At 37.6% G+C, this 17,144-nt stretch overlaps 1 protein-coding gene across 1 annotated transcript; it reads right to left on the bottom strand.

The window, feature by feature from the left end:
• Positions 1 to 593: 593 nt before the first annotated feature.
• LOC128208325 (uncharacterized) lies at positions 594 to 16,315 on the bottom strand. Its single transcript, XM_052911883.1, has 15 exons — positions 16,064 to 16,315; positions 14,335 to 14,531; positions 13,561 to 13,645; positions 12,880 to 13,024; positions 12,032 to 12,138; positions 10,025 to 10,247; positions 9,564 to 9,671; positions 9,291 to 9,364; positions 6,820 to 6,867; positions 6,319 to 6,417; positions 5,135 to 5,969; positions 4,336 to 4,417; positions 2,801 to 2,881; positions 1,679 to 1,756; positions 594 to 1,086 (listed from the first exon to the last, which is right to left on the bottom strand). Exons 1-15 carry the CDS (start codon positions 16,313 to 16,315, stop codon positions 594 to 596), a joined length of 2,907 nt encoding a protein of 968 aa, XP_052767843.1.
• Positions 16,316 to 17,144: the final 829 nt, after the last annotated feature.

Below are 17,144 nucleotides of genomic sequence, written 5' to 3' on the forward strand. Positions count from 1 at the left end.
CCCATAATACAGAAAAAAGGAATTCCCCATGATGAATACAGAAAACAGTTTTTCCCCATAAAGAATGCAGAAAAAAGTTTTTCCCCATAAAGTATACAGAAAAAAGTATTTCTACGTAGAAATATCATCTCATGGTTAACATTTAGACATACAAAATTTTAATATACAATCATAAAATAGGCTTTATTAGAATATTTCATTTTTATGAAGAAAAAACTTTCAATGTAAAGAAAGATAGATTTAAATGTTTTATTACCCTAGATTTGCACATTGATTTTCTGCACTATAGTGAACTAATGATTGTCAAGATAATGGAGGTTTTGCCAATGGTTCTATATATTTAAGAGTTCAAACCCTGTTGGGTTATCCATCAGTGTCTGCTAAAATTGATTTAACGGACACAGATCTGATGCACATGGGGATACATGGAATAGACCCTACAGTATTTAATTTGTTTTGTATTGACGCATGTGTACAGCAGACATGGATGGGGACATCACGCATGTGGAATACAGGCCAGAAAGCACATGGAATACAGGTCTTACTGGTATTAAAGCCAGATAAACTTTACTCATTTATGTATAATTCATTTGTTATATTTCATCCTCAATATCACATGCCCCTATCCCAGACCCACTTTCTGGCATGAGACTTGGCAGTATATCATTCCGAGGGATGTGGCTTGCTGTGTGAAAGTTGGAGGGCACCACAGCATTCCCAGGGGTGTGGCTTGCTGTGTGGAAGTTGGAGGGCACCACAGCATTTCCAGGGGTGTGGCTTGCTGTGTGGCAGTTGGGGGGTACCACAGCATTCCCAGGGGTGTGGCTTGCTGTGTGGCAGTTGGGGGGTACCACAGCATTCCCAGGGGTGTGGCTTGCTGTGTGGCAGTTGGGGGGTACCTCAGCATTCCCAGGGGTGTGGCTTGCTGTGTGGAAGTTGGGGGGTACCATGGCATTCACAGGGCTGTAAATTCCTGAGTTGGAGTTACGGGGCACCAGGATACTGTGGATTTGAGGTTGGTCTTGAGACAAACGGTCAGCTTGCAAGGTCTTGGGCCCGTATGTACCACACCTCTTGGTCTTTTCTCTGGAAGAAAGCAAGATCATTATAAGTATTTACCCCAGATGAAATTGGAGTGTCAGTGTTGAAATCCCTTCAAACACTGAGCTGGTATTCCACCACGCTTTAATGACTGCAACATGCTTATTGGGGTGAGGTTTTGAAATCTCTTCAAAAACTGAGCCAGTATTAAGATGCACTTTAATTGCTGCAATATGCTCAATTCTGGCACCGGACATGTCATAAAACCTGTCACTTGTGGCCTCTGTTCCAATAGTAAATTTTTATGACATGCTACGTGCCTGTATTGAAATAATTGGCAGATATGGATAGGTGTACTTGGATAGGTGTACTTTTAACGATACTACCAGACCATCCATGAGCATCATCAGCCTTGTTTAGAGTTTTAGTTGTGTTATGTTGTGGGGCATTGTGCACAGACCCAATGTAACCCTGGTAGGAGCTATAGAGGTTCTTTAATGTGCTCCAGCGTATAAGCATTGTCACTAGGGATCCACATTTAATGTCCATCCTGGGGGACAATTAGTATTTATTTATTTCTTAGTTACAGTATATGGCTGAATATGCTGTTAATGACAGCTACTTATTTGTTACTTACTTCTTGGACTGTCTGTCCTGAACCCCTGTGTTCTTCCATCTCTGCCCCATCAAATTGTGAAGCTGTGAAAGGTTCTTGCTGGAATCCACAATAAAATATTAATACATTGCTCACTTATTTTCTGAATAACACTAACATCCTAACAGCTTTAAAGAGCCTTTGACACAGACATAATGCTTTTCCATCCAAGTTCAACACAGATTAACAATAGAGTTGAACAATTAGCAGGTAATTGTTATTGCATTGTAAAGATACGACCCAGACCAGGTTCAGTCTGGATTAACAGACAGACACACTGGCGCATATGTAATATAAGAAACTCCACCTCATCATGTTGAACCTCCATGGCAAGTTTTTTGAAAATCCTATAATGCAAGGTCAAGATACAGTCTAGACATGGATCATTCCAACCTTTGCTGCCTAAGCAAGACCTTGACCTTTGAGGTACACACCTGGCTCTTGTGTGTGACACACCATCTCTTCATGGTGAACCTCCATATCAAGTTTTTTGAAAATCCTATAATGTATGGTCGAGACACAGACTGGACATTGATCATTTAAGCGTGACATTGACCTTTTAGATACTGACCTGGCTATTGTGCACAACACAACCCCTGATCTTGATGAATATTTATGTCAAGTTTCCAGGGAATACTGTAATGATTAGGTACAGTCCTATCACCAGCTATCTTTTCAACCTTTGACCTTTAGGCATGTCCTTGACCTTTGAGGTACAGACCCAGGTCTTGTGCCTCACATGCTATGTTTACTGTGTGAATTTTCAAGCCTATACAAAGATCATTTCAACGAAAGACCTGTAATTTTGACAGACCTTGGTCTTATGTGCAAGACACCATCTCATGGCAAGTTTTTTGAAAATCCTATAATGCATGGTCAAGATGACCGACAGTTCAGCATGTACCATTTCAACCTTTGACCTCTAAGCGGGACTCTTGAGGTACAAACCCGGGTCATGTGTGTGAGATGCAATCTGATCATGGTAAACGCTTTAAGTTAATTCGAATTATCTTCTTATTTTAAGTCAAAGTTTATATTGATGTTATTTGTCAATATCTAATGGCAAAAAAGCATTGAGGTGTTGGTTCAAGTTTAAGTTATTACCTGGCGAGATCATTCCTGTTGTTCTTAGAGTACAGCATCCGACGATCTTTCCCTGGCAGTCCAACACCATCCATTACATGTCTGACATGAATACAAGCTATTTATAGGTTACAGTGCAAAACAGGAGAAACAAGCAAATTCATTGAAATAGGTTTCACAGTTTAAAAAAAGTCTGACCAATCAAAACCAATATATCGTTTCAAAGATTTGACCTAGTGACCTTGATTCACACCTCATGTGACCCAGTTTCAGACTTGTCAATGGTATCAAGGAAAAGATTTTTATTAAGTTTTATAAATATTGGACTGGATATATTGCCTCTAGTTTGTTCCAAAGATTTGACTTAGTGAGCTATTAATTTGACCCAAATGACACATGAGTTTTCATGAAGGGGAGCATTCTTACCCAGTTTGAACATTATCGGACCATGCCCTTACAAGATATGGTTCCGGTGACAAAAAAAAAATGTATGGAAGGATGGACGGACAATGCCAAAACAATATCCCCTCCCAAAAACTTTGGTTCTACGGGGGGATAATCAATAAAAGCATCATTGAATGTTTCCAAAGAGATTACAGAAACCTCAAATATAATTGTCAAGCATTATTACTTAAAGAGGCTCTTGTAAAACAAAGACACTGGTAATCTTTTTGAATGTTTTTTTTTTTTTTTTGTGTGCATAAATAAAACAATAACTAGACGCTTGTTTTTGGAAACAGAACTTGATGCTTCCCCATGCTTGTCCCATTCTGATCTTTGACACTTGTCATCCGACATCATAAAAATCTTTTAAGGTTTTTAGAACATACCGAGTAGATACAAAATCTATGGCTCAAACCAATGTCTTTGATCTGTGACCTTGGACTTGGGTCGGCATGCCTGGAATTTGGGTATAGCGTCATCTGATTGTAGTGAACACTTAAACCAAGTTTTATGGAAATCTTTCAAGGGATGAAGTACATAATGAGCAGACTTAAATCTATGGCTTGTGACCTTGACTTTTAACCAACGCCCCAGAAATGTGGGTTATACTCGTCCTTGATGTGGTGGTCATATGAAACAAGTATCATGAAAGTCCATCAAGAAGTCTAGGAGCTAGAGATAGGTAAAAAAATCTATGGATCAAAGCTTTGCCCTTAAACTGCAATCTTGACTTTGAGCCAATGTGCATGAAATGTGGGTTCTGCATGTCATCTTTATGTGGTGAACATTTAACCAGAGTTTAAAAAAAACAACACATTCAATCGGATGAGATACGGAGCAACATGAAATCTATGGTTCAAAAATTGTGATCTTGACATTGATGTAGCATGCATTGGTTATGCAAGATGACACCATGTGGTGAACATTTGACCCCTGTTTCATGAAAATCCTACAAGGGGAATACAAGGTATGGAACAGACAAGACAGCAAAAAGAGGGAAGGATGGACAAATATACAAACATCCACCCATAAAAAAATGTTTAGACATGCATAGCATTAAGGGACACAAACTTCATCAACTCAACAAATGTAGGATAATGATAAGTTTTAACCCTGTTGATGATGTAGCAGTGGATGCAGGCATGACAGGACAGGATGAGGCGGGCACATTGTATGCAGGATGGGGCATGCCAACTGAAAACAAGCATAAGAACATGTGATTCATATCAACAAGCAACATAGCATAGATTTGTTACAAAGGCAATTAGATATTTATATAAAAAGAAATGAAGAAAATGATGCATGAATTGATTACATTTTCTTTCACTAAATATTCTAAAGAACTTATTAACGTAAGAACCATTCAGAAAATTATATACAAGAGTTCATAGGAGTATTTATTTTAACTGACTGAATTCTTATATAGAATGTGATTTAATTGGCACTGCTAAAGAGTGGACACTGTGAATACATTATGGCAAATTCAAGGGGTCATGACTCTTGAGTGACTGGGTCAACATGGTTGTTTATCATACTTAGTGTAGATATTCTGCTCACACAATATATAGGCAAGTTTGGTGGTGATTGGACTAAAGCTCCTAAAGTTACAGACAGGAACAACATAAAGTTTGTGTAATTTTGGTCCATAACTCTGAGGTGACTGGGGCAAAATGGCTCCTAATGGAACTTGGCAGAGATATTCTGCTCATAGACATATATTGCACAAGTTTGGTGATGATTGGATAAGAGTAAAACAACTTAGTGGACAGCACCAGCAGTAGCTGCAGGTCAATCTGTTATATGTCTACTGTTATTATATAGGCAGATAAAAATGTGCCGGTCGCCTGAAAATAGGTTGTAACAGAGCAATTGTAGTGTACATGGATACCATTTATTAAAACCATTACAAACCCAGATGGTCTAAGAAATGTGAGGGTTGCAGGCACTCCCATGTCCCACTTTTCTCCTGGTTGGTAATGGTCTGGAGAGGAGAATGCAGGGGCATGTACCGTTTCCTCTTGTTACGACCCTCAGGGGATAACAGGTCAACATCCCAATGATCATCTGGCATGGACACTTCCGTTGGCATGGAATTCATATTATCCAGTTTCACTTTCTTGATAGTCACATGAGGAGGACCTGAGGATGTTGTGTGGTCCATGGGGTTTACATCTCCACTGTCTGATATATTTGATGAATGTTCCATGATTCTGTTAGCTATCAATACATTTGGACTTTTCTGCTCGTCTGTAGCGAGTGGGCGAACAATGTTGATCCTCACGTTTCGTAAATTTGTACAGGGTTTCCTGATAATTCTTGGCTCCAAGTTGACAGTATCAGCTGGCACCGGCAAAAATCTATGTTTGTAAGATGAAAGGTTTGGTACAGGAATCTTGTGAATTGTGGGAATTATTTTAGGCTTTGCTGAGGTTCTACTACTGGCATATCCCACTTCTCCATACACAGACCTTGTGAAACTATTTCTACTAGAAGATGTTGAAGCCTGTGACAACTCTTGGAGTGGGTCTTCCTCTTGATTCTCAAATATAACAGAGCTTGACACCTGTCTGTTAGCAATACTTAATGTTGTGTTATTAGTGCGACTACTTGATGCAGCATCTAGTTCCATTTTCACCATGGTTTCCAAGACATTCTCAGGAGAGACACTGATCATTTCATTTCGCTTGGGTGTGTCATTGCTAGAGGACATGGACATGTTCAGCTTGCTTGCAGAGTGCCAGATGCCCTGCATGAAGACAATAAAGCTTTTGTTTTATATTTCACATGATGTCTAATGTTGACTGATTTTTTTTGGAGCCCGATGGCAAGGTGACTGGGGGGGCCTTCGGGCGCTTCTGAGAGTGTACAAGCCGTCCAGGACGACAATCACACACTTAGTTGCTAATGCACTATTTAGTTTTTGTTGCTAAACTCTTTTAGCATTTTCAATATTATATAAAGTCTAGGTGTATAAATTACGTTCATGATCATTATTCTCTTTTTAATCATACATATCAATTAAAAATAATAAAGTTATTTAATTCTGTATGCTTGAAATGCACAAAATGTTCATAGACAATTGGTTGCTAGCATACCCTGGGTGGGGGACTGTGCATGATGAAGTGTTGGGGACTGGCCAATGAGAAACTCTCCTCTCCCCCATCCTCAATCGATGTCGTCACTGTCTCCTCTCTCTGCAATGACAATAAACCATTAAATACAGCAATATACATGCTGGCCTTGGTGTCCTCTCCTCAATCCTCAGCTGTTTCTGTCTCCTCTCTCTGCAATGACAATAAACCATTGAAAACAACAGTATACATGCTGGCCCTGGTGACCTCTCTTCAATCCTTGGCTGTATCTATCTCCTCTCTGTCTCCAATGTCAATAAACCATTAAAAACAACAGTAAACATGCCAGCCCTGGTGACCCTCCACAATCCTCGGCTGTCTCCGTCTCCTCTCTTTGCAATTACAATAAACCATTAAAAACAACAGTAAACATGCCAGCCCTGGTGACCCCTCCACAATCCTCGGCTGTCTCTGTCTCCTCTCTTTGCAATTACAATAAACCATTAAAAACAACAGTAAACATGCCAGCCCTGGTGACCCTCCACAATCCTCGGCTGTCTCTGTCTCCTCTCTCTGCAATGTCAATAAACCATTAAAAACAACAGTAAACATGCCAGCCCTGGTGACCTCTCTTCAATCCTCGGCTGTCTCTATCTCCTCTCTGTCTCCAATGTCAATAAACTATTAAAAACAACAGTAAACATGCCAGCCCTGGCGACCTTCCACAATCCTCGGCTGTCTCTGTCTCCTCTCTTTGCAATTACAATAAACCATTAAAAACAACAGTAAACATGCCAGCCCTGGTGACCTCTCTTCAATCCTCGGCTGTCTCTGTCTCCTCTCTTTGCAATAACAATAAACTATTAAAAACAACAGTAAATATGCCAGCCCTGGCGACCCTCCACAATCCTCGGCTGTCTCTGTCTCCTCTCTTTGCAATTACAATAAACTATTAAAAACAACAGTAAACATGCCAGCCCTGGCGACCCGCCACAATCCTCGGCTGTCTCTGTCTCCTCTCTTTGCAATTACAATAAACTATTGAAAACAACAGTAAACATGCCAGCCCTGGTGACTCTCCACAATCCTCGGCTGTCTCTGTCTCCTCTCTTTGCAATTACAATAAACCATTGAAAACAACAGTAAACATGCCAGCCCTGGCGACCCTCCACAATCCTCGGCTGTCTCTGTCTCCTCTCTTTGCAATTACAATAAACCATTGAAAACAACAGTAAACATGCCAGCTCTGGCGACCCTCCACAATCCTCGGCTGTCTCTGTCTCCTCTCTTTGCAATTACAATAAACCATTAACAAGAGTGACACTCACAAAATACGCCCATCAATAATTTCTTGGATTCTAAGACAACTTACTGTCACATTGGCCCTTTGAGAAGCAAGCTTTTCAAGAAGCAAATGATTTGGCACAATATGGCATTAACAGTAGAAAAAAAATATTTTAATTCGAGGGTTTCGAGTCAAAAGGTGCTAAAATGTCTATAATTTTCATAGGCACTTAGAACATCGTACCCAAGAGACAATCAGTGTGTACTTGGCAAAGCATTTATACCGGCAAACATTCTTGGTAAAGATTTTATAGCTACAAACATTTTCAGCAAGTTTGGTGAAGGTCAGATGAGAATTGTTCAAGTTAGAGAGTAGACAAAGCTTAAATGGCAAGGGCAGTAATCCTGAAGTGCTTTGGGGCATTTGGCTGATTATCATACTTGACTGATTTATTTTACCAACAAATATTTTCAGCAAGTTTGGTGAAGATCAGATGATAACTGTTCAAATTAGCCAGTGGACAAAGCAAAAATGGCAAATTTTGACCAATTCAAGGGCCATAATCCTGAAGAGCCTACCAATTCAAGGGCCATAATCCTGAAGAGCCTGGCTGGTTATAGAACTTTGCCAAGAATATATACCAACAAACATGTATAGTAGCAAGTTTGGTGAAATTCGGATAAAAACTGTTCAAGTTTGAGAGTAGACAAAGCTAAAATGGCCAATTTTGATAAATTCAGGGGGCCATAACTCTGGAGTGCCTAAAGCGATTAGGCTGGTTATCGAACTTGACCTAGATATTTCACCAACAAACACTTTCATGAAGTTTGGTGGAAATTGGATGAGAAATGTTCAAGTTAGAGAGCGGACAAAGCTAAAATGGACAATTTTGACAAATTCAGGGGGCCATAACTCTGGAGTGCCTAAAGCGATTTGGCTGGTTATTGAACTTGACCGAGATATTTCACCAACAAACACTTTCATGACGTTTGGTGGAAATTGGATGAGAAATGATCAAGTTAGAGAGCGGACAAAGCTAAAATGGCCAATTTTGACAAATTCAGGGGGCCATAACTCTGGAGTGCCTAAAGCGATTAGGCTGGTTATCGAACTTGACCTAGATATTTCACCAACAAACACTTTCATGAAGTTTGGTGGAAATTGGATGAGAAATGTTCAAGTTAGAGAGCGGACAACATTGTGGAGCCGCCCGCCCGCCGCCCGCCCGCCATGGGTGTTCCCATAATACGGCCATCGTAAGATGGGCGTATAAAAACAACAGTATACATGCTGGCCCAGGCCTCCATACGCCATCATTATTGTCTCCTCTTTCTTAAACCCTAATATTTTCACAGTGGGAAGAGTAGTCAAAACATTAAAAAGGTTTGACAGAACTGTAAATTCTGGCAATTCCAATGTTTAAGATTTTGTTTTATATCGCATACTAAGAATATTGGCCGTTAAATAGTACAACTTACTATTGGGTGCAACAGAGAAGTCCTTTTTAAAAATCCTGTGATGCAATTTTAACACTGTTATATGTATTCTTAACATTCTACACTTACATGTATTCTAAACATTCTACACCCTATATCTTTACCAAGTCAGGCTATATAATATCAAAAAGTTGGGCAAGCCCGGAAAGCATTTGATCAGTGCAGGGCTTGTTAGCTAGCGCTAATTTCGACCACTATTTTCGTAAATTCATTACCATGAAGGAAGGTGTGACATGTTTCAGCTGATCTGCCTCCTGATATAGGCTGCTCTCTATCAGGTTATCAATGTCTGCAAACACACAATATAGTATTGTTGTATCTTGTTTACACACAGAAAATAGAAAACAAAAGAAATCAATTCAGTTATCCCTTATGATAGAAGTTTAAAGAAATTTATTCCTTACAGCTGTAAGTATAACCATTACAATTACGTGAAATCTTTTCACATCATTTCCATGACAAACAAGTGTAACATCATGTCTGGTTACCCTGGAAGTGTGAGTCCTCATCTGGGCTTGACTGTGTCTCCAGCTTGATGCCTGACTCCTGGGAAGAGAGTTGGGTGGGGCAGGCAGAATCATCCCCCAGGGAGGACACTGTAATGTAGTGCACAGGGAGATGCCACATGGGGTAGAACAGGATGAAAGACTTTGGCGTTATTTCCAGTTATAATTAAATATTTAAAAGACTGAATACAAGAATAAGGCACAAGGAAACAAAATAATACTATACCTCTATAAAAATGCACAGTAACTTAAAAGGTCAATTAATTAATTATTATTTCAATAAGGAAGTAATTGTGGATATTACAAAACAAAAAGTATAACTGACGTAGATCATAAATGAGTATAATTCCTTGAAGATTGGGGTATCCAGTGAAGCATTGTAAATCAGATTCAAGAGGCACATTACAAGTGTTATACAAGCTAATATTTATTCATTAACTCACTGATTGGCATAAAATGTGCGGACAAGTGAGTGTCCAGTCCATTTATCAGCCTTGATCCCCCTGACTGGGCTTCCCTCCTAGCGTACATTCTGGGCCCACTGTGGGGCCTTGAGTTGGGCGTCTGCTCATACTGGCTGCCCGTGGTTGAGTCCACTGTGGGGGAGGATATCTTCTCCTGTCGGTATTTCCACATGCCTTCCCCATCATGTGGCTGGTCCAACACCTTTGCAAGATATAGTTATAAGAAGGTAGAAAAAACTATAGACGAGAGGCCCAAGATGGCCCTATATTGCTCACCTGATTAGACAAAGGGCTATAAAGATATTGATTTGACAACATACTGGACGCCTCCCACCCATATGCCTCAGTTTAACTATTATACTTCATGATTTTTAAACAGGCGTATAAAAACATAAAAATATGCATTTGATTAAAATAATTACAAAGGGCCATAACTCTTACAATACTGTATTAAAGTTGGAGTTATATAACTTGTCAATAAAGAGCACATTGTTACTTTGAATAAGTTCATGAATTTGAAGTTAATATCTTTAATAAAAAAACTAGCCGCGCCCTGGCGGCCATGTTTTTTATGACCCCAACGAGGTGAAGGAATTTGATACATATAATTATGGTCACCTAATAAGGAACATATCTGTGAAAATATTTTGAAATCAGGTCAATAGTTTTTGAAGAGAAGATTTTCAATGTATTCCATTAAGACATAAAGTGGCAACTAGCCCCGCCCCTGAAACCCATATTCTTTTACAAATCAACATGGGGTGAAGAAATTTGACAAAGGGTCACCTTAGGAACATATCTGTGAAATTATTTTGAAATCGGGACAATATTTCTGAAGAGAAGTTTTTCATGTAGACATATAATGAAAAGTAGCCACCCCGCATCCCCTGGCAGCCATGCTTTTTAAGGACTCAACATGGGGTGAAGAAATTTGTTAGAGGGTCACCCAAGGAACATTTCTGTGAAATTATTATAAAATTGGCCCAATGGATACTGAGGAGAAGATTTTCAAAGTTTTCCATATAAATAGTTAAAAGTAGCCCCGTCCGCTGAATTTTTTTTACAAATCAACATGGGGTGAAGGAATTTGATACAGGGTCACCTAAGGAGCATTTCTGTAAAATTATATTGGAATCAGGCCAGCAGTTTCTGAAAGGAAGATTTTCAAGGTTTTTCCTTTTGGTTGCCATGGCATCCAAAGTTCTGCATGGAACCACTTTTATTGAAAGAATCTGAAAAAGGACCACCCAAAAAACATTCCTGCGAAATTAAGTTGAAGTTGTTTCAGTGGAGGACAAGTTGCTCGAAGAAAAATGCTGATATTGGACGACCTCGGACAATCACCCTATCACAATAGCACTTTGTGCTCAGATGAGCTAAAAACATATCAAACAAATAATTAGGGTTGGGACATAAAAACTGGGTTAGTCATGCGACAGTAAAACCAACATCACTTTCCTTTAGCCTTACTAAAACAGAACATGCTACTGAAACTGATGACGTTACTGAAACTGGCAATGTCACTTAAACTGGCAATGCTAAAACTAAAACAGACAATGCTACTGATATTTAACTGAAATTGGGTTTTTTCTTGAAACTGGATTTCTTTCTGAAATGGACAAAGTTTCTGAAACTGGCAATGTAACTGAATCTGACTGGCCCTGAAACTGAATATTTTATTGAAACTGATGATGTTACTAAAACTGACTATGCTCCTCAAATGGATATTGTTATGAAGCTGGCAAAGTTACTGAAAGTGACATTCTAACTGAAACTGGCAATGCCTATACTCAGTGTGGCAATGCTACTGAAACTGACAATGTCACCGAAGTTGAACATTTTAGTGAAACTGACCAATGTTTTTGAAACTGCAAATACTATAGAAACTACTGTAGAATTCAATGTTTCTGAAACCAGCAATGGTTATGTTGCTGAAACTGGCAAAGTTACTAAGACTTGTAATGTTACTGAAACTGGCAATGTTACCCTGTATCCATGTATGGGTTTGGGAGAGGTTTTATATCTCTGTGACAGGTCAGATTCCTCATCTTCAACATCGCTTGTGCGGTAGTTGCTCTGCTGGTAAAAGTCCTCTAAAATATTCAAACAAAAATTAAAATAAAGCTTTGTACCAACGTAAGTTGTTCCAACATACAGGCAATGTCAACCTTACAGTGCAGTAGAATTTCCTCTATCAAGAGGCGCAAGCTGATGACTTAGACTATAAGAAGGGATATTTTTGTAAGTCAATAAAATTTCTTGCCTTATAACACTATAAGACATACCAAAGAGGTCTGTAACTTTGAACATTCACAAGTGGGTGAAGCATGTAACCTTCTGTACATAAAAGTTATAAATATGTTTGAGTTATATATAACAATACATCAAGTTGCAGAACACAGATATGACATTGCAACATATCATGATAATTCAAGTTTGCGACCTTGACATTGGAACTTAAAGAGGCTGAGTTGTGCATCAACTTTATATACCAGGCCCTAATTTCTCAAAACTTCTTAAATCTCTTATAACAGGATTAAGCTAAGCTCACTATTTTTGTTGTTCAATAACCAGGATAATATTTAATTCTTTAAGAGTTTTTGTACTTTGGATAGGAATTATCTTTATGATTATTACAATAAATAGTTTTTCATTTAACAAAAAATCATTTAAAGTATGTATTTTGAAATAAGTTACTTAAGCCTGTAAAGCTTAAGAAGTTTCGAGAAATTGGGACCAGTAATGAATAAAAGTGCAAATTAATGTTAAAATGTAAACCAATCTTGCAATTTCAAAGTGGAAACGTTACCAGTGTATTCCAGAAAGAAACTAACCCATGGGTGTGTTTTTGATTGCTTCTGTGATGAAGTTTGTGTTGATGCCCAGTGACGCGGGGGAGATGCCCAGCTGCTCACAAAGGGAAGTCAGCGTGTTCTCCAGGTAACACTCGTAACCTATGATCCGCTGCATCTGAACAACCTGCAAGTATGTGGTATACAAGAATTAAAACAGGACCACACAAAAACAGGAAAATCAAACCAACAAACTGAAAGAGGACATGCATGAATATTTTGAATAAGGGATAATAACTAACTAAAGTTATTGGCTTGAAACCATTAAACTATTTAAATAACCTTTACTTTGACATTGACCCCATCCCCTCAGAAGCAATCCGAAGCTAGCTCTTTACCAATCCTAACTCAAGTTATTGGGCAGAAACATTTGTTCTATTTAAAGTAACAGTGACCTTGACCCCACATTCTCAAAAGCAATCCCAAGGTAGCTGTTCACATAAGCTACATAAACACCAAGTTTCATCACTATCCATCAATCCTACCTTATAGATATACATTAGAAACCTAGTTAACATAACACATTGTTTCTTAAGAGTTTTAATAAAATTGAATTTAAATATTCAATGGTGCACCTTAAACTGGAAAAAATTCATTGACAAAGCAATCCATAGCATTAAATTGGTCTTTGATTTAACTAACAGTAATTGATAACGTAAATACTTTAGTTTCTTTAGCAGAAGGGTCAAAGCCTGGCACTCTCATACACACATCCTTCAGTGACTCATTAAGGCTGTGATGGCGAACCCTGAAAAGGAAGAAAGCTTTAAACCTCTCATATTCAACCCTCATCAACTCTCTAAGTGATTGATATTCAATTTCTTTACAGGTCGATTGAGAGTAAAATTGTAAAAACACTAAGGCTTGTCAAGTTTCATGTTTGGAAGCATGTAAATTCATGAAAATGATTGTCGACATAGGATCAAAAGAAATTTCAATACTTTCATTATGCAACGTTTAATATTAAAGAACAAACTGATTAGAACATCAAAGCCTTTCTTTGCATATTATGCCATTAAAAACAAAATTGATTTTCACAGCTAGATGTATATACTGTACAAAGGAAAACAAACACACACACACAGAGTTGGCAAATTCAATGCTATAAATGCATCTAGATTTTCAGTTTACAAGGGGCTCTTAGTAAAAAATAGTTTTGCCAGAGTGATAGAACTTGCCACACAAGTAGCCTTGTGTGCACACAAGAGTATTGTCAATGTATTCATGTGTATAAAGTTTCATGTTAATTTTTAAACAGTCTGAAACATTCTAAGAATCTGATTTAAATATAGTAGCCAACAACATTTTTTTACAAGACAACAACAACAACAACAACAACAACACCATCTCTATGACAATACCCATTTTCTTCTTAAAAACAACATGTCTAAAATTAATTGTTGCATGCAGTTGAACACATCTCTATTACAAGTCTACCTTTCATTCTGCCTGTGTTTCTCCATCATCATCTGTATGGTGCGGGGTGTACGGGGTTTGCGCCCCTGTCTAGAGGCCTGGGCATATAAAGACCCTTCACTGTCCACATCACTCGGCTTTTCTGGGGTGTAAAATGAGGCGTCGTAATGGGAACACCCACTGTACACAAACTGGGATTTGGCTTCTTCTTGACTGCCCTGTGTGGTAAAAACATTCATACAAAAAATACTTGAAACTTTCATAAGACCAGTTTAAGCGGCTGAACAAAATAAATAGATAAATATTTTATTGCGTAAGTTTATAGTTAAAGTTGAAGAGTTAATTGACTTTTTAAAAACATGAATTCATGTTCACTATAACTCTGATGGACTTAAACTGTTTTACATTTAAAACAAACAGGCATTCAAAGTTTTTTATCCAATGGGTTTTTACAATAACGTCTTGAGCTTATTTTTTATCTTTAAATCTTGTCCCTTTTCAACAATAAACTAAAGAGCAAATTTTAAAAGGAGCAAGATAAACGGCATAACACTACAGAAGCTTTTGACCTTTCCTTGGGCAAATCATGGTTTGTAACTGTTTGACATCAATGTATGAATGAAGTTTTACTTTCTGTATTGTATGATGCACATGGCAAGCATGATCTGTATTTAATAGGATTACATATAAAGAGTGAATGTTATACAAGCCAATATTTGTATGTAATTTACTTCAAGGATTTCTGTGTTTGTTTTGTAGAATTAACTCTTTATGGTGAGTTATAACAGATAATTTCATTCATGTTTTTGAACAGTTCAATTTGCCTACGACTTGAAGCTTCAAATTAAGCCATTTCATAGGAGATTCTGTTAAAAAATAAAATTACATGTGGACATATATTATAGAAAAGTAAATTATTAAAGGTATTTACAAGGGTGATATTGAAATTGTAAATTTTTGCATGGATTTAAATGTTCACGTAAAATATAATTAATTTAAATGTTTTATTAGAGCATGCTCACTCACTAAGAAACATCAACAGAATATAAATAAATGAAAAATTGATAACAATTTGTCATATTTAGATATAATTGGCAATTACTCATGCAATATTTATCCAAATAAAGATAGCAAACATGTGTTGTTCCGTCAATATTGATGTATAAGTAACCATTTATGAAGATTTAAATGTACATGCTAGATAAAACATGCTAATGGCTAATATTGAGAAAAGGTGAATAATTAAGTATTTTATTGTTTGTTCATTGATCATACATTCCAGATGGCGGACATAGTGTCTGTTGGAAGTGACACTGACCATGATGACATTCTAGGTAAGAAGTATAATTATGTACATATAGGTTTTTTCACAACCTGGAGAGTAGACCTAGAGTAGTGATCGCAAACTGTTTGTTAGCAAGAGGATACAGTTTTTTGTAAACTTTTGCATATTATATTTCTGAAACATATCTGTTTCAGTACTCTCATTTTATCAGTACAAATAAAGAGGCTGGAAGAGGTTGCTGTGAAGGGTCGGGTTACATGTGCACAGGTGTTTTAAATGCCTTGTAATGACAATAATGTTTGTTTGCATGACTCACATTATTGCTGTTTGAAAATTGTAATACTGGGATCAAGACTTTGCATTGAAGTGATAAAGTTTAAAAAAAAACAGTCCAGAATGTTAGCACGATACCATTTGTGCACTTTAGTTACAGTTAACAGTATCCATTATAATTATGTGAACTACCAGTTGTGTTCTTGGCTCCTGAGCATGTCTGTAGTTTTCATTCTGTTGTCTGCCATCCTGGAGATTCACGATTCCCTGACTGGATCCTGCTTGTGACTGTGATTGTGAGTCCAGGCAGACCTCATCTTGGTCTAGATATGAGGCAAATGGCAGCTCCTCCACTCCGCTGTCAACATCATCAAGCTCATGGAGGAATCTGTATACTCCTGTCTTCATGTCAAAGAACAGTGGCTCATCATAATCATCATCCATTATGTATTTCTACAATAAAAATAAGTTCATAAAAAAACAGCAGCCCTTTTTTTGGGCAAGATTCAGCCCCATTCCCCTCCTGAAAAAGTAAATTTATATTTTTCCCCTTCTCAAATTAAATAAACATATATAGCTTATTTATGTCACAGATTTATCAGGCGCATGCAGGGATGCCAGGACATTAGGTGACACAGTTCCTGACGGAACACAGCCGTCTGGGATCTTAAATATTTTTTATGAAGAGCTTTGACATCTTGAACATTTATCAATTGTAGCAATCCAGTATAGTGTCATTCATGAAAATAACTCTGTTTGTTGAAGAAAAGGTATAAATCAAGCTAGTACTTTCCCCTTTTTGCCAAGGGGTCTGCCATTTGGCCCTCAAAAGTGAAAAAAAAACACACTGAAAAAGTATACATTTCGAAAGTTTTTGATCCGAACGGAACTTGTCCAGTATAGTAACATAAACGTTGAAGTTAGTTTTTTTTTGTTTTTGTTTCTGGAACCAATAACCCTTCTCCCACTCCCTAGTATGATGCTCGTTTATTTTAAAATTTTAAATTACCATCAAATCGGATCTAATTATCGATAAATACATTATTATAATTTTGCAAGGTAGCATAAAATGTCTTGAAATATAATATTTAGAACAATTTTTAATACTAGATTAATGCGGAACGATCACAAATGAGTAAACATTCGGTAAAAAATCAAGTTGAAATTTCCCGCCGCTGAAAATTTGTTGAACCAGAAATCTACTTATATTGGAATGGGCTGCCGACATTGTTCTTGCATAAACATATCTAAGTAGCTCAATAAACACGTATAA

Source organism: Mya arenaria, chromosome 11, assembly GCF_026914265.1.
Source record: "Mya arenaria isolate MELC-2E11 chromosome 11, ASM2691426v1".
In the NCBI taxonomy this organism is placed as follows: Eukaryota; Metazoa; Mollusca; class Bivalvia; order Myida; family Myidae; genus Mya; species Mya arenaria.

Excerpts from the sequence above, each read along its gene's own strand:
- LOC128208325 (XM_052911883.1), bottom strand. The coding sequence starts at position 16,315 with ATGGATGATGATTATGATGAGCCACTGTTCTTTGACATGAAGACAGGA. Across the intron at positions 13,646-14,334 it reads AAACACAGGCAGAATGAAAG|GGTTCGCCATCACAGCCTTA; the intron begins GTAGACTTGTAA and ends CTTCCTTTTCAG. Across the intron at positions 1,087-1,678 it reads CAGGACAGACAGTCCAAGAA|AGAAAAGACCAAGAGGTGTG; the intron begins GTAAGTAACAAA and ends GCTTTCTTCCAG.